This window comes from Phascolarctos cinereus, unplaced genomic scaffold (genome assembly GCF_003287225.1).
Source record: "Phascolarctos cinereus isolate Bilbo 61053 unplaced genomic scaffold, phaCin_HiC Scaffold_3;HRSCAF=262, whole genome shotgun sequence".
Taxonomy (NCBI): Eukaryota; Metazoa; Chordata; class Mammalia; order Diprotodontia; family Phascolarctidae; genus Phascolarctos; species Phascolarctos cinereus.
The window spans coordinates 50,374,815-50,399,865 of NW_027555736.1; the positions used below are offsets into that span (position 1 = coordinate 50,374,815).

Here is a 25,051-nt window from a genome sequence, read left to right on the forward strand (position 1 = left end):
CCTGTGATAACCCAAGCTCTGTGCTCAGCACTAGAGATAGAGACAAGTAAACAGTGCCTGCCCTCAGACAGCTGATATTCTATAGTCACAATTATTCCATTTGCTGCTACACATCCCCAGGCAGATCTCTTGTCCTCTCTGGCCTTGGTTTCCTATAAAAGGAGAGGATTGAACGGAATGACCTCTAAGGTGCCTCCCAGCTCTAGGTCTCCCCCTGAGGTCACCTGGGCCTCAAACACAGAAAGAGAGCTGAGAGTGAGAGAGGAGACAGTCTGCAGGAACCCTGCCAAAGATTCTAGCAAATGAACAGGATTCTTTTCCAGATTGACTCCCCAGCCTATCCTAATTAAAGCTCTATGTCATGAGGAGGCTGAGGGAAGAAGAGAAAGCTGGGAGGAGGGCCTAGAACAGCTGGTATATTGTCCTGTGGGCCGTACTCCAGCCAACGTCCCGATCCATCCTGCTCGAGCCCAAGAGAGAAGTCAGATGGGGGCCAACTCGACAACAGCTCTTGAGGGCCCAGAATAAACCCAGGTCTCTGTTCCTTCAGATCCTTGGGTGTTTTATGCTAAGAACCTAGAGTCAGCCCCCTTCTCTATAGTTTGATTTTGCATTTGGGAATTGGCACGGGAGTAGAGGTGATGGGGTGGGAAGGGGAAGGGAGAGAGAGAACCCAGTACAGGGAGGGACCTGAGTCCCACAGTCAAATCTAATAATCAGTGTTGCCAGGCAACTGATACAGGAAGAAGAGCACTCAGAGGATCTGGGTTTGTATCCTTACTACCTACCTGTATTACCCTGGGCAAGTCAACTTTCATTTTGTGACCCTCACTTTCTCATCTGTTGAACGGGGATACTTGTGTGCTATCCACTTCACAGATTGTTGGGAGAAAAGTACTTTGTAAACCTTTAAAGCACTATATGAACCGTCAATCAGTCAGCATCAGTTAAATGCCTGCTGTATCCCAGGAAGCAGCTCATGGGGAGAGAGCTGATCTCAGAGCTTGGAAGACTTGGGTTCAGGTCCCACTTCTGATGTATACTGATTGTGTGAGCCTGGGAAAATCACTTAACCTTTCTCTACTCTAAGAAAGTAGACAAGGTGTCAGGCTGCATTGGGAGAGGGAGTTTAGACACTAAGTCCCAATGCCAATAGGGTGAGTTCTTAGGAGTGTGGCCACCAGGCTGCCTAAGGTGAACTAAGCCGGGGGGAAACAGACCAGGTCAAGGCTACCTAGCCAGTCAATAATGGGGTCAGGTCTGTGAAGGGCCAGCTGTTTCCAGCCTTAACAAAATAGGGAAACCTAGCTTTTAAAAAAGTAAAAATAGGGGCAGCTAGATGGTGCAGTGGATAGAGCACCAGCCCCGGATTCAGGAGGACATAAGTTCAAATCTGGCCTTAGACACATAACACTTACTAGCTGTGTGACCTTGGGCAAGTCACTTAACCCCATTGCCTAGCCAGAAAACAAAAAATAAAATAAAAAAAAGTAAAAATAACTGAATAAGTGTGAGCTGTTACTCTATTCAGTGGTAATGGTAGGATAACAGAATAGCCTGCCTCCCCACAGCTGGGGTGCAGACCCAATAGAGAAAGAAGCCCATGTGGGGCACACTCTGTGCCCCTGTCCCCTCCCTGCCTGGGATCAGTTCTTTACAAGGGGGTGCTCTGGCGGGCCTGGGGGCGACACACTCAAGGTGAAGAGCAGTGTCATGGTTTAGGCTCTGATGGACTATTTCTATGATGATAACTGTGTCTGTGGCTGACTCCCTGAACCTCGTCCGACCACATCTATTTCTGTGCCAAGGAGCCCTGACGGAGCACAATTTGATTCATAAATTACCCAGCACAAAGTATGTGTGATGGGCTCCCCTTCCACAGTTTCTGAAAGTCATCTGCTCTACTTCTCCAGGTCAGTGTAGAGGCGGGAGTGGCTGGCACAGGCCACTCAGGAGACTGGCACCAGAGAAGGCAAGAAGAGCCAGCGTCAGCATTTCCAAAGAACTAGAGGCTCAGCAGGTAGTGACAGGAGAAGCGGGGGGCCTTCCCCTCTTTGCAGGAAGCAGAACACTGGGAACTGAGCCCAGAAGGCCACGTCTACTCTGCTTGGTTCTAGGCTGGAAGGAGAGAAAGCAGTTCTCCCAATCTCTAAGGGGCAGATAAACTGATACTCACACCAAGTCCCTGGCAAACCCTGTTCCCAAGCTCATCTCTGCCAGAAAGCCATCTCTAATGTGCTCCTCTGGCCTTTGGCCCTGCTGCTCTTAAAATCTGACTTAGAATTAAGGAAAGGGAAGGTTTTAAAGGTCATCTGGTCCAAACCATGCCCTCCAGCCCTCTGCCCTCCATAGCCAATGCCATCAGCTTCTACTTTTCTTAGGCCTCTTTATCAGGGCATGATGGTGGAGCAGAATGACTGTTACCTTGGTGTGAAAAGACCCAGATTTGGGGCAGCTAGGTGGCACAGCAGATAGAATCAGGAAAACCTGAGTTCAAATCTGACCTCAGACACTTACTAGCTGTGTGACCCTGAGCAAGTCATTTAACCCTGATTGCCTCACCAAAGCAAACAAAACAAACACCAAAAAAAACCCAGCCTCAGATCCTCACTCCAGGACTTCCTAGGCGGACAAATCACCTAAATTCTGTGGGTCTCAGTTTTTTCATCTATATATATAAAGGAGTTTGGGTCTAAGGTAGTCTCTAGTGCTACATCTAAGATCCCGTGAGGTAGGAAGCATAACCTACAGCAGCAGTGGATAGAGAACTGGTCTTGAAGTAGGGAAAATACGAGTTCAAATCCAGCATTTTAGCTGGGTGACCCTGGGGCAAATCACTTTGCCTCTGTCAGGCTCTGTTTTCTCACCTGTAAAATGAAGATAATAGTAGCACCTAACATACAGGTTGTTATGAGGATCAAATGAGGTAGTATGTGTAAAGTGCTTAGCCTAGTACCTGGCATACAGTAGGTACTTAATAAATGTTTATTCCTTTCCCTTTCTTCCCTTTATTTTTCTGGGTGAGGAAACTGAGACCAGAGGGTATAAGTAACTTGTTCAAGGTAACAGATGGAGTAAGTAAGCAGAGCTGAGATTCAAACTCAGATTCTGTGACTCTAGTTGAGTGTTAAAGGCTTTGTAAACAACAAAGTATTTTAGAAATAGTAATAACATGAATATCTAGCATTTATATGCTACTTTGGGCAGCTAGTAGATAGAGTGGACATGATGGATAGAGCAGTGGGCTTGGAGTCAGCAAGACTCATCTTCCTGAGTTCACATCTGGTCTCAGATACTTAACTAGCTGTGTGACCCTGAGCAAGTCACTTATCCCTCTCAGTCTTCTCTCTGTAAAATGGGCTGGAGAAGGAAATGGCAAACCATTCTAATATCTCTGCCAAGAAAACCCCAAAAGGGTCATGAAGAGTCAGACAGGACTGAAAACAACTCAAGAAAAATAACAAAATATGCCACTTTAAGGTTTACAAAGTGCTGTACAAATATTAATATTCCTATTTTACTGATGAGAAAACTGAGGCAGACAGAGGGGAAGTGACTTGCCCATGATCACACAGCTAATAAGTGTCTGAGGCCAGATTTGAATTCAAGTCCTCTTGACTCCAAGTCCCAAAACTCTATCTACTGTACCACTAACTCAGTGAAATGTGAATTATAATAATAATTCTCTATCTATCTATGTATCCATCCATCCATCCATCCATCCATCCACCCATCCATCCATCCATCCATCCATCCATCCATCCATCCACCCACCCATCCATCCATCCATCCATCCATCCATCCATCCATCCACCCATCCACCATCCATCCATCCATCCATCCATCCATCCATCCATCCATCCATCCATCCATCTACCCATCCATCCATCTATCCATCTATCTATCCATCTGTCTATCTATCTATCTATCTATCTATCTATCTATCTATCTATCTACTATCCATCTAGTATATAGAGAATTACTATTATAATATATGATATACTATACATAGACCATGTGTATATTTTATGCCTTCTGTATGCAGGTATCTCTCAATCAGTAGAACTGACAGTGTGCTCTCAGGGGCATCTGTGGCCCTGTTACCCCTTAGCCCCATGGCTCTTCTCTGTTCCCACAGACCTTGGCAGGGTAGACCATTTGTCAGGTTATGGACAGCTGGGATGATGGCTGAATCCCCCACCCCAACTCCTCTCCTTGAGTACCAGATCGTTGTCCCCTTTGTTTTCTTAAATGTCTACCCTCCCCCCCAACTCCCTCTGCTTCTCCCCTGAAAGACAAGGCCTTTTAGATCATCAAAAATGAAATGATGCTTATGAGAGGTCTGAGATGACTTTATCAGAGCGCGTAAATCACTGTGATCACACAGCTTCTCCACAGTGCCAAGATTCTGGTGAATTATGGTAGGCACAGGGCTGAGCAGTGGGAGAGGGGACACTGTACATCGGAGCAGCTCCCTGTCATCAGGGCCAAAAAGTGAATCTCAGCCCAATCTGTCCCACAAACCCCAGATCCTGAATGAAATTGGTCTCTGATCCGTCCTGTTGGCAAATAGAGCCCTCGGCTTTAGGACTGCCCTGTGTCCAGGTCTGAGCTATTCCCTTTCCCAGAATCTCTCCATCCTTGAGTGGGGGCTTACTCTGCCCTAGTTCCCCAACTAACCATCCCCTGGGAAAGTGCTGGAGTTGGGGAGGAAGGAAATTGGACCACATCAAAGCAAAAGCAATTAGATCAGGAACTGGGGTGAGTCTACATGCTTCTTCCTTCTTTAGGACCCCCTAGCAAATGCCAGGCAGGAAGAGGGTCAGCTCACCAGTGCTAATCCACATGACATTTCACTGTTAACTCTGATAGGCCCATCTCCCCAGTTTGCAGGGTAATGCCCTTACTTGGTTTCTGTGCCTTCTGTACCTGTCTGCCAGCTCCCCTGGACTGCAGAAACTTCTCTTCTTTAATTCAACTGAGACACTGGGTAGGGCTTGGAGTGGAGGTGATAGAAACTAATAGACTTCCCAAAATCTAATAAAATAAGAAAAATGCAAGGGAAAGAGAATAAGCATTTATTAAACACCTCCTAGATGCCAGGCACTGTGCTAATATATTATCTCTTCAGTCTTCACAACAACCCTGAGAAGTGGCTGCCATTATTATCCCCATTCTGCAGATAAGAAAGCTGAGGCTGAGAGAATTAAGTGATTTTCCCTATGGTTACACAACTAATAAATGAAATCAAATGAATTTGACCTCAGATCTCCTAACTTGAGGCATGCACTCCTTTCCAACACTAGGCTCTCTCTCAAAAAGTAAAATAAGGGGGGCAGCTAGGTGACACAGTAGATAGAGCACCAGCATTGGAGTCAGAAAGAACTGAGTTCAAATCTAGCCTCAGACAAAATATTCACTAACTGTGTGACTCTGGGCAAGTCACTTAATCCCAACTGCCTTATCAAAAATAAAATAAAATAAGGCATAACAGTTTAGGATGGTCAGTTTATATAGGCAATCTGTCCTTTAATTCTGTCTATCCCGGCCTGCCAATGAACATCTGGATTTGTGATCGAAAGACCTAGATTTGAGTTCTGACTTCCAATTACTCCCTCCTTGACCTTGGGTAACTTCCTTAACCTTCTGCCTCTAAGTCAATGAGCCCAGGACCTCTGAGATCTCCTCCAACAGCGTCTCCCTTATACCTCCTCTCCAATGTGCTCAATCCTAGGCTTCAAGACAAATCTCAAGTCCTATCTTTGCCAACAAGTATTCTCTGACTACCCCCAGTCTGCAATGATTGTTTACTCATTTGGGAACAATTGGATGAAAGAAAAATGCTTGTGTGTGTGTGTGTGTGTGTGTGTGTGTGTGTGTGTGTGTGTGTGATCTGTGTCTGCATATCTGTGTCTGTGTGTTTTATTGTCTTTGTGCTTTGAAAAACTTACAGCTGCCGCTGATGCTGCTACTCACACTTGGCATTTACTGCCCTATATTGATCTTTTCCTGATGTGAGGCTTGTCTCTTCAGCTAGATTGCAAGTCCTTTGAGCACCAGGACTGTGGTTTCTACAGGGGTCCCTTGTGCCTAGCACAGTGATCTGTGTGCAATGGGTACTCGATATATGATCATGGGTGACAATGGTGCCAGCGACCTGGAGAAACAGTCGTTTATGAAGGTGACTTGGTCAAACACCAGCATATTCATATCAGCTCAGAAGGCTAGACTCTCAGGTTCATGTCATATAAACTGGGGCATTCTTATCTCTGCAATAGACAATAATAATAGTCAAACATCCCACCGTTGTTATTGGGAGACAAGAATCCCACCTGCCCCATGGGCTCACTGCATGCTGCAATCTGTCTTTATGTCTACATGTCTACAAGGTCATCCTTTGACCCCAAGTAATCAGTAACCTAAGAGCTTTTGCTATACCTGCCCACTTGGGCTAATAACATCCTGTAAACTGGAGCCAGTTACTAGTAAATTAATTAATCAGGTCCTGTTAGTAGTCCTATTATGAAAGATATTCATTTAAATATGGTCCTGTGCTCCATAAGCATGATCATTTTAGGACAATGCTGAAGGAGACTAGGCCCAGACTAGGAAAAATAAGACTATGTAATTCACATATATTTGTGGAATTCAAAATGTTTCATCTAGGGGGGATAGGGAGGAAATAATAACTAATATATAAGTATATTAATATAAAATAATAATATTGTTATATAATTATAACAGCTATAAACTGAAGGAGAGTTCCTTTTACTTAAATAAGCAAATAATTATAGTTCACAAATGAGCTCTGTTAGAACGGTTCCTTCCCTCATCTGTGAAGTTGATTGTGTTATTCTTTGTTTTCAATCTCTGTTTTTATTTGTGGGTTTTTTGGCTTTTAATTTTGCTTTTTGGTGCCTGGGACTTCCTATCCAGTCTAGCCTGGAAGTACAGGGACCATTCACAAGGCTGAGCCCACCGCTTATTGTCATGGGAGCTTTGATCTGCTCCATTTTCTCCCTGGAAACTCCTGGAAGAATTTTCCCCTCCTTACACAGCTTGGTAGCCCCCAACCCCCTGCTCCCAGGAGCTCACCCTGTAGGGGCTAGACTTAGAGCAAACACCCTATTGCTTTAGCCCCCATTGCATCTCAGATGCTTCTCATTGCATCTTGGGAAACCAAGTTCAATGAACCCATTGGCATCCTCCTTCCCGGTAACAAGGACTACAGGAACATCCAGACTGTTCTCAGGCTTTTGGCTCGTTTCAATTTCCCATGATACGTTTTAATTTTTGAGGTGGGAAGAGTCTAGAGCTATGCTCTCTTGAGTATAGGAAATACCTGGTGTGAAAATTCTCTCCTCCCAATGCAAAGCAACAACTCCTATATAATGTAGAGTCATAAAGAGTTGTCTAGGACAGCGGTGTCAAACCAGGGCCCTGCCTGACAATACCAAGTACCTACCTGAACAAGATTTAAATGTATTTGGGAAGTATTTAACAAAACAAATAAAAATGTAAGAAAACATAAATGACATTACATTTTAAAACTAAGTCAATATGCAACCAGCAGGGAATCCTTATGTGTAGATCAGCCATTTCCCTATCTCTGTTTCTATTTGAGTTTGACATCAGCCCTAGGCTACTGTCCCAGGTCACCCTGAGTCACTATGTGTGAATAGAAGGTTTTCCTAAGTCTGAGGCCCATGCTTTGTGTCTCTGTTCGCTGTAGATCATCTGTGGGCAACTAATATTAATAGCCTGTATGTATATAGGGCTCGAAGGCTCACAAAACACTTTGTCCACATTAGCTCATTTGTCCCTCACTATGAGGGACCCTATGAGGCAGACAACGAAATTATTCCCATTTTATAGCTGAGGAAACTAAATCTCAAAAAAGTTATCACTTGAACAGAAATGTACCTACTAAGTGTGAGAGCCGGGATTTGAACCAGGCGTCTTCTTACTCTAGAAACTAAATGTTTTACACTCTCCCGACCACAGGCCTTTAGAACTGGGTTTCTGTTGGTTTTGCAGAGACTTGGGGGGTGGAAACTCCTTTCCATCCACAGCCAGAGAGCTTGAGGTAGAAAGGTCAGTGAAATTCTTAGCCTACCTCTCCAGCCCCAACTGAAAGAGCAGCTGTAATCCAAACCTCTATATGCCATATGTTTCTCATGAAGTTATTGACTCCAGCACAGCCTGTGGACAGCCCTAGTAGCTGGTCCTTTTGTCAGTGGGCAGCTAAATAACAATCTTTAATTTATAAGGCATCTTGCATTGAGCCCATATCTCAAACAGGCTTCCAGATTTAATTATACATTGACGGAATTATATGGCAAGCTAAATTATAGGCCCATGCTGGATGGTGTTGGGTCTGCACTCGAGTCAGGTAAAAATGCCTGGAAGGAGTAGGAAGTGGGGGGCTTTGGTGGGGGGGGGGAAGGGCTGCTCAGAAATAACTGTTTAATGGGATCGAGTTTGGCAGAGAGAAGGAGAATCCAGGGCCCTTTAGAGAGAGACCTTAACCCTTTCAGACCCATAGATATTGGGTACCAAGAGTTTCAAGGTTTAAAATAGCCTCGGAGAATCACAAAATGTCAGAGTTAGAAGGGACTTCCCAGGTCATCTAGTCCATCTCAGACCTGAACTAGAATTCCCCCCTCCAACAGCCATGACATGTAGTTATCCAGTCTTTGCTTAAAGGCCTTCAGGAAAGAAAACCCCACTGTTTTCCAAGGTAGCCCATTCCACTTTCAGAGACTTATTATTTCGATATAGCTGCTCCCTAGGTAAGCTGAAATTGGTCACTTCATGGCCTCCACCCATAGCTCTGCCCTCTGGAACCAATCAGTAAGCATTTTACAAATGTCTACTATATACCAGTCATGGTGGTAAGTGCTGGGGTTATATAGGACAAAAAAAAAATTCCTATCTTCAAAAAACTCATTCTGTGGGTAGGGCACCAGCCCTGAAGTCAGGAGGACCGAAGTTCAAATCTGGCCTCTGACCAAATACTTGACACTTACTAGCTGTGTGACCCTGGGCAAGTCACTTAACCCCAATTGCCAGAAACAAAAAACAAAAAACAAAACCAAAACTCATTCTATTGGGGGAGAATGGCATGTTAACCTATAAATAAATAAATAAAAAGTTACAAAATAAATTCCAGAGATGTATTAATATCCAGGGGACAGGGAGGAGTCAGGGAGAGCCTCATGTAGGAGACAGAACATGGGCAGAGGTTTACAGGAGTTGAGGACAAAGGCAGGGGTCCTTGAAGCATTCGGGTCTTAGGGGCATTCAGAGAGGACAATGAGGGCCTTCCTATGACTTCTCCTCTGAGGCAGGGACGGACACCTGACCTGAAAGAACCCAAGGTGGCTGGCCCAGGGAAAAGACTCTATGTTCTGATTCATGGAAAATGGCAGCTGAAGTAGCATTTGCAATTAGCGGGCTCTTTTGACATAAATATTGACATAATAAGGCCCCAAGGATATGCTGTGATTGAGTGGCTCTTAAGATAAATATAGCCAAAGCTCCAGGCCTGCCCACGTTCCTGGAGGCAGCCTGTATCAATGAGGCTCAAGAAGAGCTGATTGACTTCAGACCAGGGGAGTTTGGGGAAACTAAGAAACATCAACGATGTGGGAGCAGCAAAGATGGCTCATCCACCTCTTCATCCCCGGCCCAACTGAGTCCTGGGCTCAATCCCTGGAGGGGATCGGCATTTAAGAAAGCATGGGCCCTCAAAAGTTAATTAAGGACCAATTAGGCTACAAGCTCCTTGAAGCCTGTTTACTACCCATCTCTGTGCCTCATTTTCCTCTGCTGTAAAATGAAGGTGTTGAATGGGATACTCTCTAAGGCTTCTTCCTCCTCAAAATCCTGTGGTTCCACTGTGTGTGGTAGTAGACACTTGTAACTCCCTCTCCTGTGGAGGCTAAGTTGATAGGATGTTCCCACGAAGTGAGATAGTGATGCGGTGAGCCCTTGGGAGCAGCGGCACCGACAGGCTGTCTTCGGAGGGGTAAGCCAAGGGTAAGTCAAAGCTCCCAACCAGTCAGAGCAGGACCAGATCTGTCCAGGTAAGATAGGGAAACATCTTCTTAAAAAAAAAAAACTATGATTTTGCTTTTTAAAAATCATTATTCCTTACAGCTTCAAGCATAGAACTGGGCACACAGTAAATACTACATGCGTGCTGAATGATAATTCCAAAGATTTGCAGAGAAGCAATGGAAGAGGGGGCAGAGATAACTGAGATCTTTAACAGATTGGCCTTCTCTGAGGAGTGCTGTTAGGAACCGCATCTCCTCCTCCAGCCCACATCTTGCCCTTGCTGCCCATGTGACAAATTTCCAGGGGCCTGAGGAGAGCCCACATCTCCCTCCAGAGTCAAGGAGAAACCAAGACCAAGGGAGCCCTTGATGCTGGCTCTTCTCCAAAGCAGAGGAAAGGGACGGGGGGGGGGGGGAAGGAGGGAGAGGAATTGCTGTTAGCCCAGTAGAGCAGACAAACCAATTGAAAGCCATCAGCCCGTGTTGCCACACGCACTGTCAACCACTCACTAAACTGCTTTCAAACCAAGCCAGACCTCTTCACTGGGTCAAGAAGCTGACAGGGAGATAACAAGAGAACAAGGAATGGAGAAGAGATTTTCATAGATGGGAGGGGGAGGGCTGTTGGAGAGGAGGGGGTTGGGAGAGACCAGTGACAGGCCAAATATGTCCCTGAAAGAGGAAGGAGTGAAAAAGTCATGGTGGGGGCCTCAGTAAAGCTCTCCCTGCCATTCCTCTCTGCTCTCCCCCATCTTCCATCTTGTCTCAAAAGGAAGAGATGTCCCTTTTGCTTTCCATCTGTTCTCTAGAGCTCATCCTGACAACTCCAAAGAAAACTTGCTCCCTTACTTAAGCTCATAGATGTAGACCTAGAAGAATAGTCAATTCTGTAATTTTTCAGATTAAAAAAAAAAAACAAATAACTGAGCTGAGGTCCAGAGACTGAGGGACTCATCAACATTCACATAGCAAAGAAGTGGCAAACACAGGATTCCAACCCAGGTCCTCAGTCCAAACCCATCATTCTACTCAGTAGACTCTACTGTACCACCATGATTCCTCCCCTCATCATCATATTCCACCTCTCTTACAATTGATTCCATCCCTTCTGCCTTTAGGCATGCATAAGTCTCACCCATCTTCAAATTAACAATTCTATTCGATAAACATTTATTAAGTGCCTACTATGTGCCTGGCACATGCTAAGCCCTGGAAACCAACATCCAAATGACCCTTAAACTTGCTTGATCCTGGGCCTCCTTTAGCTTTCTCTGGCCTTCAGGGCCAAACACCACGTATCAGTGGACCCACTGCCTCCACTTCCTGATTACCAGTCCTCCAGTTATGAAAGTCATCATCACCATAGATACTGATATCATTTTTGAGGTTTACAAAGCATTTTGCACACATCATCCCATTCAAAACTCACAAAAACTCAGTGAAATAAACACTGCAGGTCTTACAAAGAAGGAATCCTGGTCTCAGAAAAGTAACATGATTTGTCCAGGGTCACACAACTAGTAAATGTCAAGGGTGAAATCCAGTCCCATGTCCTTCCAAACTCCAAGAAAAGTGCTCTTTCCACCCACTAGACCCCACTCTCTGACTGCTAATCTGCCTTCTATCCTCAGCACTCTGCTAAAATTACTATCTCCATAACTCCTTCTTGCCAAATCCCACAGCCTTTTCCCAGCTTCAATTTACCTTGTCTTCTCTTCAAGTACTTGATATGACTGACCACTCACTTCCTGAAAAAAAATTCTTTTCTCCAGAGACAGCCAAATGGTGCAGGAGACAGAGTACTGGGTGGATTTCTAGACTCAGGAGGTCTTGAGTTCAGATTTGGCCTCAGATACTTACCAGCTCTATGACCCCAGGAAAGACTTTCTGTCTACCTCAATTTCCTCAACTGCAAGATGGGGGTAATAATAGCCCCTACCTCCTAGAGTTGTTGTGAGGACCAAATGAGATCATATTAGCAAAGTGCTTAGCACAGTGCCTGGCACATAGTAGGTGCTTAATAAATGCTTATTTCCTTCCTTCTCTTGTTTTTTGTGACATAGCACAGTTCTGGTTATAATAGTAGGTCACATTAATGTAACATGTTACAGTTTATAAAGCACTTACACTGTTAGGTATGAATTACTTGCATTTATCATCTCCAAATTACAGATAAGGAAACTGAGGTTCAGGGACTCATTCACGATCACAGAACTGGTAACTGACTGGGCTCAGTACTTGAACACAGATCTTCTAATTCCACATTCAAGGTTCTTTGTCCTACATGAAAACTGCTTTCCTTTCTACCTCGGCGTGACTGGTCTAAAAGGCAGATCCACCTGCCCCTCTGACTGTCCCTTCTCTGCCTTCTTTTTCTCCTCAGACCACTCTATCTGTGCATAAAATGTGGAAAACAGGCTCCGACCTTGGCCCCCAATGGAAACGGATGCTGCCTTGCAACTTCCCCTCTCCCTTCTGTGCCAATGACCGTTAAATCAGTGACTCCAGCCCCAGCTACATTCATTTTCATCCAAGTTCCAATTCCATATCTCTTACTGCCTACAGGATATTTCCCCTTAGACTATCTGCCATCACTCCAAACTTCAATAATATTTAGGAGTTTATCTACATGCTTCCAGAACAGTTTATATTTTTAGCCTACACTTCCTCAAGCTGTAAAAATAAGCCTCATTGGTTTAATCTCCACTGTTTAAAGTAGGATTTTTTTATTCAGCCAAAATTTATCTCTTTCAAGTTTCAAATAGAGAGACTTCTTTCTCCAGTGTTCTAGTGAATAAGGTTATATTCTCCCAACCCCCTACACACACACACACACACACACACACACACACACACACACACACACACACACACATTCACACCCCTGTACCACGCACATACACCCACTTATAACAACTTCCTAGTTTTATAGACTTTACTCTTACCCTGTGTCTTGCCTACCTCAAGGGGCCTAAATGCTCAGGCCTCTTAGAGGTGGGGGCTACCCTGGGAAGAGAAAACCTCCCCTGCCCAAAATGAAGCACCTATACCCTCCTTGCCTAGGTGCTTAGAGTTGTGATTTCCCAGAATCCTTAGAGCTACGACTGAATTTTCAGAGGCCACGCCCCACCCTTAATTCAGCAGGGCATCTTCCTTTCCCAGTTATGAACCACCCCACCAGGGCATCGAGTATCCAAAAGTGAAGCTTCCCTCCTGCTCAGGGGTGGAGGCTGAACAGGTGAGAGACGTCAAAGGCAAGAGGGGCTTCAACCACCTTCAGTCCGTATGCCCATGGGATCTGGGAAAAGAATGCCTCAGGCTGGGGGCTGGGAGTATCAGTGGTGTCACTTTCCAAGTCAGAAATAAAAACCAGCTTGGAGTGCCACAGGGCCAGCTGCCCCATGGGATGGGACCTTCAGGCACTGAGGCAGGGGGCTTCAAACTATCAGATTTCCTCTGTCTTTAGATAGCTGCTTAACCCAGGATATGAGGATATAATTGCACTCTTGACATCGCTGGCCAAGGTTCTGAATGTGATCATAGCTCATAGGGCCATAGAGCTAAACCCGTAAGAGAATTTAGAAGCTGGAGAGTCCAGCTTTTTCATTTTAAGCATGAGGAAACCAGGGGCCATAAAAGTTGTGACTTACCCAAGGTCACGTATCTGTTAAGTAGAAAATCCGGGACTGAAGCTCAGGATCTCTGACTGCAATTCCAACACTTCAGCAAAGAAGTGCAGTGGGCCTGGAGTCAGGAAGACCTGAGTTCACATCCAGCCTCAGACACTTACCAGCTGTGCAACCCTGGACAAGTCACTTAACCTCTGTCTGCTCAGTTTTCTCAAGTATAAAATGATGTTAATAATAGCACCCACCTCATAGGGTTGCTGTGAGGATCAAATGTACATTTAGTACATAGCTCTGTGAATGTTGTCTCCCCCCTCTTTGAGGATGAGAAAAGTGTTTTACCTTTCTTTGTATCTCCAGCACTTAGCACAGTGCCTGGAAAATATTAGGTGCTTAATAAATGCTTATTTCCTTCCTACCATCCTTCCTTTCTCCCTCCCTCCTTTCCTTCTTGCCTTCCTTCCTCTCTTCCTTTCTTCCTCCCTCCCATCCATCCTTCCTTCCTCTCTTCCTCTGCCCCTCCTTCCCTCCCATACTTTCTTCCTTTACTGTGTTCAATAGCTATGGCCTATACCCTTGTGTTTACATATACAGAATCATATAAGGTCAGATCTAAAATGAACTATGGAGATCATCTATTCCAACCCATTAATTTTACAAATGAAGAAACTGAGGCTTAGAAAGAGGCAGCAGTTTGTCCACAGCTAGTGTCAGACATAGGACTAGAACCCAGGTCTCCAACCTCATATCTTTTCCTACCCTACCTGCAAATGTGTTTCCTTTAGCAGACCAGGTGAGAGCCTGGGGATAGGTAGATGCCAGCTCATCCGACTAATGGAAAAATAACTCAAAATCTATGTCCCTACTATTATTGAATTGGTAGCACCATCTTCATATACTGAGGATGGCATTTATTTTTGTATTTTTTTATTTCTCTCCCCTTCTTGTCTAAGCATCAGAAAATTATACAGTACCTTTTGCCAGACACTCTAAGCGAAACATAGCACCCGGTAAATTAGACTCAGGCCCCTGCCCACTGTGTCAGACACATCATGTGGGTGAGTGGGTCAAGGTCATTCACGCATGATTAAGCAAATGGCGAAATACACAAACCAGGCCGGGCAGAAAGCTCACTCCTAGGACCCACACGTGGCTGCTGCTCATTTTCCCCGAGAATGTAGACACTTTGAGGGAAGGGACTGTTCCACCTTTGTCTGTGTCTCTCCAGTGCCTAACACATATCCTGAATGTAATAGGTGACTAGTAAATGCTTATTATTAAGTGATTGACTGATGGAAGTTTTACAATATTACATTCATGTTAAGGATTAAGTGTAGTTTAGATTGAAAAAATAATTAACAGACTAAGCACCTCCCACTTCCTGATTGGAAAGAGGCAGGGATATCAGTCATTTCTGCTCTTGACAGTCTGAGAAGCTTTCATAGAGGAGGTGGGATTTCAGAGTCTATTTGAACATTGTAAGGGAAATGACTTGGACGACCCAGCACAACCCCGTCCTTTCTCTCTATCTTCTCTCTCTCTTAAGGAGGTGAAAATAGCTCCATGCAGGATAAATAAGGTTTGTTACATAGAGAAATTTCATTCCCAGTGAGGAATTCTATCCTCAAATGAGAGGTTCCATCTCTCAATGCAATTCAAAGCAGCAAACATTTAAGTCCCTATCATGCGTCGGACACTGTGATCTCTTCCCAGTCTAAGAAGGAATGGGGTGGGGGGGGAAGTCGCATCCCAAAAGGACCCCCTCAGTTGAGCCTACATTTGTTACTCTCCCCTTCAGTGTGAGCTTTCTTCCTCTTCCTTCACTTTCCATGGGGCATTGGGAATGCTCTGTCCCCTCCCAGAGCCACTGGGTTGTATTCATGCCAATTCATCAGTGAGGATAAAGTTTGTGGGTGACAGCTGAGTGGGTCTGATGCATAGGCCAGGGAGTTAGTCCTTTTCCATTAGGCAGGTGGCTGTGGCAGGTGAACTCTTCAGAGACTGAAGTGTAAGAAATAACAGATCGTGTGTAAAGGATGAGTGGGAGGGAGGTGAAGGGCTGGGTGTGGCTGAGTGTCTGGGGCTAGGTGGATGTGTGAGGCCGTGGGTGTTGGGGAGTAGCGGGGTGTGTGGGTAGAGCTGTGCATGTGGGTCTGCTCAGGAAAAGGTGGCTGCATGTGTGTCTTTTGGATGGTGGGTGGCCACATGTCTGGGAGAGCTCCTTTCAGGTCAGCCTACAAGGAGTGAAGAATAAGATGTGGGCCTGAGCCATGCCCAAGCCAGGTCCCCTGGGCAGTTCTGCAAACACTGATTATAACATCAAATCTCCCCCTCTGAGGGGAGCTGAAAGCAGGGAAAGGGCTCTTGTTTGTTCAGCTGGTTTCTTATTGTGCAATTTTATTAATAAGCCTCAACCCCACTGGCAGGGAGTCACTCTGGGGCCAGCCCCCTAAGACAATTAATTAACAAGCTTCAGGCAATTAATTTGGATCTTCTGGGGATTGGAGATACCTAAAAGAGAGAGAAGATATAGCCTGAGGATTTTTTTTTTTGGAAACCAACTACTTCCTAAGGTCTTGACCAGGAGGACCCACCGAGACTTTAGGGCCCCCCCCCCCGTTAGACAATTCAGCTGACTTTCCACCCAGCTTCTCATATATATTCTCTCTTAGAAGCCTCTTCCTCAGCTGCAGAGTACCTGGATGAAGTTACCGACTGTGGGCAGCCTTCCCTTTCATTTCTTTCCCCTTTATTCCCTCCTCTCCCATTGCTCAGTGCCTCAAGCCAAGTGAAAAATTATCCAGCCCTTTTCCCCAGCCTAAACAAATCCTGAAGAGTGTTACTGATACCTTGGGAATGCAGGAAGCAGGTGGAAGGGAAGAGAGATCAGGGGTGATGGGCTTACCACCTTGGCACCTTGTTGACTTCTGGCCCTTTTACTGGCTGTACCCAGGTCTGGGATGCTCTCCCCTCCCCTCTGACTCCTGGCTTCTTCCAAGACTCAGCTCAAATCCTATCTTTTACAAGAAGCCTTTCCTGTGGTGCTCTGAGATCACTTTCCGTTTCCATTCTGTATATTTTATATGCATGGTTTTTTTTTCATGTGGTCTCCCATTAGAACGTAAATCCGTGGAGGGCAGGGTCTGTGTTTTTGCCTTTTTTTGTATCCCTGTCACTTAGCACAATGCCTGGTACATCATAGGTGCTTAATGAATGCTTGCTGATTGACGGATGCAGAGCTCAAAGATGTCTCCGCTACAGCTGTGACTCTAAATCCACCCCATAGTCATGGAAGGCTTCCAGACCAGAGCTCCTGGGAGATGCCCCTACCTTTGCCATCACTGGAGGATAGTTCTGAGCCTCCCTCCTGGTCCCCTGCAGGAAAGCAGGGCTTCCTTTGATCCTGGCTCTACCCTATGACCCTTAAACTTACAACTCCATCTAAGGAGCTGCCACTTGGAAGAGAGTGAACATGGAACCATCAGTGGCATTTTCAAAGAAGCACATTTAGGTTTGATTGAGAACAAACTTCCCAGTCATTAAAGGTGTTCACAAGTACAGTGGGCTGCCTCAGGAGGAAGTGGGCTCCTCCCTGTTAGCAAAGGTCTTCAAGTCCAGGGTGGCTGGAGATCATAAAGAAGATTCTTGGTCAGGTACAGCTGGGGAGCATTTAGTCTTTGAGATCATCTTGGACTGAGATGATGTGATTCTGTGGCTCATATAAGCAAAGGGAAGAATGAGAAAGTTATGTGTAATCTGCCAAATGAGACTTTAAAGACTAGAAGGGACAAGTTGGGGAATAATGGGAAATGAAGTCGGTTGGGCAAGATGGGACCCAACTATGGAGAACCTGAAAGCCAAGCAGAGTTAGCTAAAGTTGACATCAACAGCAATAGGGATGCTCTCTAGGTTGTAGAGCAGGAGAGTAACCTATGCTATTTTCCATAGGAAACAAGTTATTCCCTGGCCAGATGAGCAACAGAAATCACTTCCTTTTCCATAGCTCCAGGTTGATCTGTGAGTTCAGTGACTTTTTGCTGATAGCAGTTGGTGTCTTTTCCAGGTAACACCAACAGTATCTTTGCCCTGGACTACATCAGTGGGGCGCTAACCCTGAATGGTGTGCTGGACCGGGAAAACCCTCTCTATAGCCATGGCTTCATCCTTACAGTAAAGGTAGGAGAGCTATTCCCCTTCCCAGAGGAGGTTGTGGGAGTCACCTTCCAAATCCAGGTCCAATCAGTGGGGTGAAGGGAACATACCCTACACTATACCCCAGAAAAGTGAGCATGTCCTAGGTCCTCTTTGGCTTCTTGGCCCCTCCATTGGGAACCTCCTTTCTTGTTTCTAGATGGAAGAAAAGGAGAGACAGGAGAGTATAGCAGAAAGAGGCCTGAGCTTTGAGTCTGAAGACCTGTGTCCGCATTCTGGCTCTGATGCTTACACTGGCTGTGTGACCATGGGCAAGACATGTCATGTCTCAGAGCCTCAGTTTCCACATCTGAAAAATGGCAAGAATAATACTTGCACCCGAATGACTGTTGCGTGAAAGGCACAACTGTTTGTGTAACTCTTATTATTCAAGACACTCTATTTCTCTGAGTCTCAAGGTCCTGATCTCTAAAAGGAGAGAGTTGGGCTGGAGAACCTCCCATGTCTCTTCTTGCTCTAAATACCTTGATCCTGTTACCAGCCCAGAGGGAATTCGCACCCTGCCCCAACCAGCTCAAGTGAAGGACTCTGGTGGAATGGTGATATGTGGACAGGATGATTGGATTCATGAGAACTGAGGCCTTAAAATGGAGTCAGAATGGCTGGGTCCGAATCTGATCTCTGTCCCAGTAGTACTGTATGGTTTGGGAACATATCAATGAGCCTTTTTTTTTTAATTACCAGAATTGTAATTTCATTGCTATAAGGAATTCCTGGGTCAGAACTCCATCTACCAAAACAGAGGGCACCTGAGATGTTTCACTAAGTCAACAGAGGCTGTCAGACATGAGAGGGGGAATGCAGCCAGTATGTGCCAGAGGTGGGAGGAGTCAGAAAGACCTGAGTTCTAATTTTGATTGTGTTACTTAGCAGCTGCATGACCTTGGGAAAGTCATTTGACTTGCCTCAGCCTCAGTTTCCTCATGCATAAAATTAGGATGATAATAATAGCACTTACTTCATCAGGGTGTTTTGAGGATCAAATGAGATAATATATAAAAAGGAGTTTACACCACTGAGCGCACTATATATATAGTCAAGTCAACATGTATTCATTAAGTACTCACTAGGTGCCAAGTTATATAATTATCATTATTACTATTATTTTGCCACACTCATCTCAAAACTTAACTTACTGATTTTTTAAAAGTTTAATATGGAAAAATCTGTTTGAAATTTGTTAAACTTAAGTTTTTCCAGTTATAATTTTGCATTATATGAAGCATTTAATGACACGATAGTAAAAGATCTTGAGAAATTGAAATGTGACACATTTTTCTCCAAATATTTTAAATTCCACAAATGTTTAAAAATACACATTGAACTCATGTTTCAGACACTCTAAACTTTCTAAAATCTCAGTACCACAAAAGATATAGAATATGCTCTACAGATGGGGAAAAATCTAGTTCATATATAATACTTTTCTCACCACTTACAAGTTTATTACATGAAATGCACATATTCACTTTAAAATCCTAACTTCTGAGTCCCAAACTATTTACTGATTTTTTTAAAAAGGAGGAATAATGAGCCAGCTCTACTGTAGTAGAAAAAGTATTAGGTTTGAGTCCAGGAGACTCGAGTTCAGATTCAGACTGCGCCACTGGCCAGCTGTGTGACCTTGGCCTCATAACCTCTCTCAGCCTCCAATTCTGTAAGGTAAGCTGGAGAAAGAAATGGCAAACCACTCCAGTATCCTTACCAAGAAAACCCCAAATGGGGTCACAAAAAGTTGGACATAACTGAACAATAACATGTGATATATATCTCTTATGTGTATGTGTGTGTGTATATATCTTGTATGTGTCACATGTATATTCATCTTATATGTGTATATGGCTTGTGTATATATACAGATATATGCATATGTATATATATTTTATGTACATACCACATTTGTATATGCATATATAAATATATGTATATATATTTTTTGTTTTCAGTTTTCTGTTACTCTCTGTGACTCCATGGACTTTGTTTATGGGGGTTTTTTTGGCAAAGGTACTCAAGCGGTTTGCCATTTCCTTCCCCAGTGGGTTTTACAGAGGAGGACACTGAGGCAAACAGGGTCAAGTGACTTGCCCAGGGTCATACAGCTAGTAAGTGTCTGAGGCCAGATTTGAACTCAGGTCTTTCTGAGTCCAGGCCCAGCGCTCTATCCACTGCACCGCCTAGCTCCCTCATGTATATACAATATACATACATATTTATTTTTATGTGTTATATATATATATATATCATATATGTATATATTACATATACTATATATCTTCTAACTGTATATGTATATAATATACATCTTATGTGTATCTTACCTGTGTATACTATATTATCTCTTTTATGTGTCTCTGTGTCTATAACTTATACGTACACAGCTGTTTGTATGCTGTCTCCCTCATGAGAACATGAGCTCCTTGGGGGCAGGGATTATTTGCACCCTTCTTTGCATCCCCAGTACTTCACAGATGTTTGTTGACTGACTAACAGAACAAGAATTGGTCCACACAATCCCTCCCAAGACATCAGTCAGACTTTTTTGAAGACCTCCAGTGAGGAGGCGCCCCCTGCTTGCCCAGGTGTCCCATTCCCCTTCTGGGTAGCTCTAGTTGTTAGGACATGCGTTCTTACGTGGTGCTCAAATATGTCACTCCTACCCATTGCTCCCTGGGTCAAACATATCACAAAGGCAGGGGAGGAGGGAAGGGGGGTGGGGTGAAGGGCAGGGCCGGGGAGAGGAGAACAAACAACGTTTATTAAGTGCCTGCTATGGGCCGCACACTGTGCTAAGTACATTACAAACTTATCTCATCCGCTCCTCATAACAATCCTGTGAGGTGGGTGCTATAATTAGGCCCATTTTACAATTGGGGAAACTGAGGCAGATAGCAGTTAAGTGACTTGCCCAGGGTCACAGAGCTAGCAAGGGACTGAGGTAAGATTTAAATTTATATCTTCCTGACTCCAGGCCCAGCATTCTATCCATTTCACCACTAATATTCCAGGCCTCTTTTCTCCGGGCTACACATTCCCAGTTCCTTCAACCACACCTCACATGGCACGATCCCAAAGCCCTCTGTTGCCATGGGTGGCTTACCCTGGGTGCCCTGTCTGTCCTTAAAGGTGGAGCCCAGAAGAGAACACAACGGTCTAAGTGTGGTCCGACCTAGGCAGGGAGCATAGCAAGAACCGCCTGCCTGCCCTGCCCTTGACTCTGGACCGTTCTTAATGGCATCTAAGGTCAGGTTGGCAGGGTTTGGGCTGCCATATTGGACTGTTTGCTCATATTCAATCCAATTCAACAAGCATGCCTAAGTACCAGCACCGTGCTAGGCACTGGCAATAACAAAGACAAACAATGTACTTCCTGCCCTCAGAGAGCTTGCAGTCCACTGAAACACTCAGGTATTTTCTTCCGACAAAGTGTTGTCCACTTTGCCCTGTTTCTGTCTCTGAACCCCTCTCACATAGGTGGCGCAGTGAACAGAACACCAAGCTTGGAGTCAAGAAGACCTGAGTTCAAATCTGGCCTCTGACACCTACTAGCTATGAGACCCTGGGCAAGTCATCTAATCTCTGTTTGCCTCAGTTTCCTCATTTGTAGAATGGGACTAATAATAGTACCTACCTTCCAAGGTTGTTGTAAGAATCAAATGAGATAAAATTGTAAAGTTCTTAATATTTGGCACACAGCAAACAATATATAAATGTTGGCTATTATTGGTATTATTAATATGCTATTGCAAGAGGAAGCACGGGACCGGGCCATAACACAGTCTGGGCAAGGAGGAATGGGATGGCCAGAGGATTGGGGAACAAAGTCTCTTAGGGGCCTTGGTGAGGAGAAGCAGTAAAGCATAGAGTATAACAGCCCAACCCCCTCCCCACTTACCGAACAACCCGACCTCTGATCACAACCTTCCTTTTAATTAAAATCAATATGGAGCTGGGTTTGTGGCTGGGAAAGCCATTTAGGAGTATGGATCCAGCCCAGGCCACAGGGTCCCAGGAGTTGGTGTGAGAGGGGCCATTGATTGAGGAAAGGGGAGGGGGGGGAGCAGGCAAAGTCGGGAAGCTCTGGGCTCAGGAAGTGACTGTGTTCTAGCAGGTTGGAACGGACAACCAGCGAAATTACTACACTTAACCTCAGTCAACAAGGCCCTCTGCTAATAGCCAGAAGTCAATAAGACTCCTCTCCTCTCCACTGCCCCTTCTTGCTCTTTCCTTTTCCATCAGGATGCCTTAACTATTTAACTCAATGGGGAAAGAAGTGTTTGAGTTGTTTGAGGGGGAGCAGAGGCGGAAGAGGAGCGCTGGTTTGGGAAAACGACACTATTGCAAAAAATCTTCTCTGTGCAAGGGTCAACTGACACATGTCCTTGCCCTACCTTGCATTATTCTCCATTAGATAATCTTTCCTTGGGGTCTAACTCTGCCTCTCACCCACTTCTTGCTGTCCTGCAGTCTCTGAGACTATATGACAGGATTCTTTCATCACTCCCTGATGCCAGCACTCTTGTGGCGCTTAGCCTAGTATCTTGACTGTAGTAGACATTCATTGAATGGTGGATTGCTGATGAGTCTGTGCCTCATTTTCCCCATCTGTTATTTTGGATAGGGCCCCTTCCTTGCTCTCAAATGGGTCCTTATACATTCCCTCTCCTCCTTCTTTCTCTCTTCCCTCCCTCCCTTCTTCCCCATTCTTCCTTCATCTCCTCATAGCTAAAATGTATTTTCTCTGGCACCCAGGGCACAGAGCTGTATGATGACCGAACCCCATCAGATGCATCCTGCATTACCACCTTCAACATCCTTGTCATTGACATCAACGACAATGCCCCTGAGTTCAACAGCTCCGAGTACAGTGTGGCCATCACTGAGCTGGCCCAAGTGGGCTTTGCCCTTCCCCTCTTCATCCAGGTGGTGGACAAGGATGAGGTGAGTGCCGTGGAACAGATACTAACCATCCCCCAAGATGTCCATGTAAGCCATATTGCTTGGATGCTTAACCACTGCTGCATTGTATGTGACTGTGAGTGGGTTATTGGCCATTTCTGGTGTTAAGGTTCCCCATAAATAAAGGAGGGATGCTATTAGGAAGATAAACACAACCACACACATGCGACTTTTAGAAGAAATACTATCCCTAAAAAAAAAAAAAGGAATACTATCCTTAAATTCCAAGGGTGTTCTCATACTGTACCACCTACTCTATTGGAAGAATGCAAAGTACTATGAAAAAGTGGAGACTTTGATTTGCTTCTAAAGTGCTTGGGAAGCAGTGGGCAGACATTAAGAAGGCTCCACTTGGGGTCAGAACCCAAGGAGCCTAGCCCTTGCTTACCCCAGCTTCCCAGGACCCTGGGGTGAAGATGGGGAGGTGGAAGAAGGTACAAGCAGAGCTACCTTCAGGCAACTTAAGAACAAGGCTGTTCCAAGTTCAGACTATAACCACTGTGCCCACATTCCTTACCTTCAGGTTGAGCCTATTCAGGTTCAGGCAACTTAAGAACAAGGCTGTTCCCAGCTCAGGTTATAACCACTGTGTCCACATTCCTTACCTTCAGGTTGAGCCTATGGTACCAGAAATGGGGATTGCTAGGCTCTGTCCATTGGGTTTGACCTCTTCTCCTGTCCTTGCTCCCTTTACCCCCTCCCAAGAGCCCATGCCTCACCTTCTGCCTGCAGCTGGAGTTCCTTTGCAGCCATTGTTAATGGCACTCCTGTTTATTATCCCCGCTCTTGGACCATTCCACTGAGAGATTCCATTAGATTTTCCAGCCCTGAGGTGGTGCTCTCCAATTACTCGTCTTGTGGGCTCCTGCGATTCTTGGCTACCTTTTTCCCACCTCTCTCTCCTCTCCCTTTCACCATCTTGCCCTCTATAGTGTCTGATTGTCAAGCCATCTCCCCCTGCCACCTTCATTAACCCTTTCTTCCCTCTATAGGTCTTTGTCAACCCAAATAGCTTTATCTTCTATTCTTGCCTACATTTCCCCAAACCAGTCTTTGGTCCCACATAACAACAGATCCCACACAAGGGAGTACGGCATTTCCAGGCCAGAAGAGAACTGCCCTGCCTCAAAGCTCGCGAGTCCATCCCCCTACCTACAGATGGGACAAAATCATTGCAAAGGGATGATGATGATAGCCAGCCATGATGGTTCATGCAGAGGCTGGCAGATCTGTTGAGGTTTCTGAATCACAGACAGCTGAGTCATATTCAGTGAAGCATTCATTTGGTGAGCCCCTAGGAATGGGAGGCCCCCAAGATGTCTAAGGAAAGAACCCATTAAAGTTTCCATGATTCCACGAGCAGCTGCTATTCTTCTAGCAGGTAGGGAGCAAAATAGGGATATCCAATCTTTACTGAAAGAAAAAGAAACATGGCTGATGGCCTGGATACCCTATTGTAGCAGAGAGTATGCACTGGGTTTGGAATCAGAAAACTTGGATTTGATTTTTCACTGTATGGGCCTGAGCAAGTAATGTAACCTCTGTGGACTTTTGTTCCCTTCACTATAAATACACCAGCTGACCTCGAAGGTCCCTCCCAGCTCTCTTGATCTGCTTCTAAAATATCTACATAAATGGAACTGCCATAGCTCCCTCAGTGACCCATCATTGTCATCAAACACATCGCTTATTGACCACCTGCTTTGTGTAAGGCATTGTGCTAGGCTCTTTGGGAGTGGGAGAAGAGTTTAAGAAACAGCCCCCTGCCCACAAGGAAACTTACTGATGAGGAGAAGGGATCCATACTTGTAAAATAAGAGTGTTGTCGGCAGTATACATGTGATCGGTAGATGTTATGGGGTCACCTCAGGCTGGGCTTACCAGGAAAAGTAATGGCATCCTAGGGAAGGAGCTTGGACTAGGTAAAGGTGCAAAGGCAATAAATTTCAGTTCAATCCAGCAATTTAGCATCTACTGTGTGGAAGGTACTCTGTTAGATGGTAGGGTTACTAAGATGGAAAATGGCCCAGTCCCTACTTTCAAGGAGTTTACAGGAAACTATAAAAGTCAGATTTAGAGCACAGTAAGCTAAAAAGTTTGACTGGAGCATAAGAGTTTTGATTGGGAGTGGGAAGAATGAAATTTGGGGGCCAGATTATGGAAAGCATTTGAATGCAAACCAGTGAGAATGTCTTT

The 25,051-nt window shown here is 45.0% G+C and overlaps 1 protein-coding gene across 1 annotated transcript in view; it reads left to right on the forward strand.

Moving 5' to 3' along the window:
- CDH23 (cadherin related 23) overlaps positions 1-25,051 on the forward strand; it is a 606,235-nt gene that overhangs the window by 309,830 nt on the left and 271,354 nt on the right. Inside the window, exons 10-11 of the mRNA XM_020994435.2 lie at positions 17,751-17,863; positions 22,649-22,837. Of these exons, the coding sequence (XP_020850094.1) occupies positions 17,751-17,863; positions 22,649-22,837 (302 nt within the window). The remainder of the gene's footprint in view (positions 1-17,750; positions 17,864-22,648; positions 22,838-25,051) is intronic.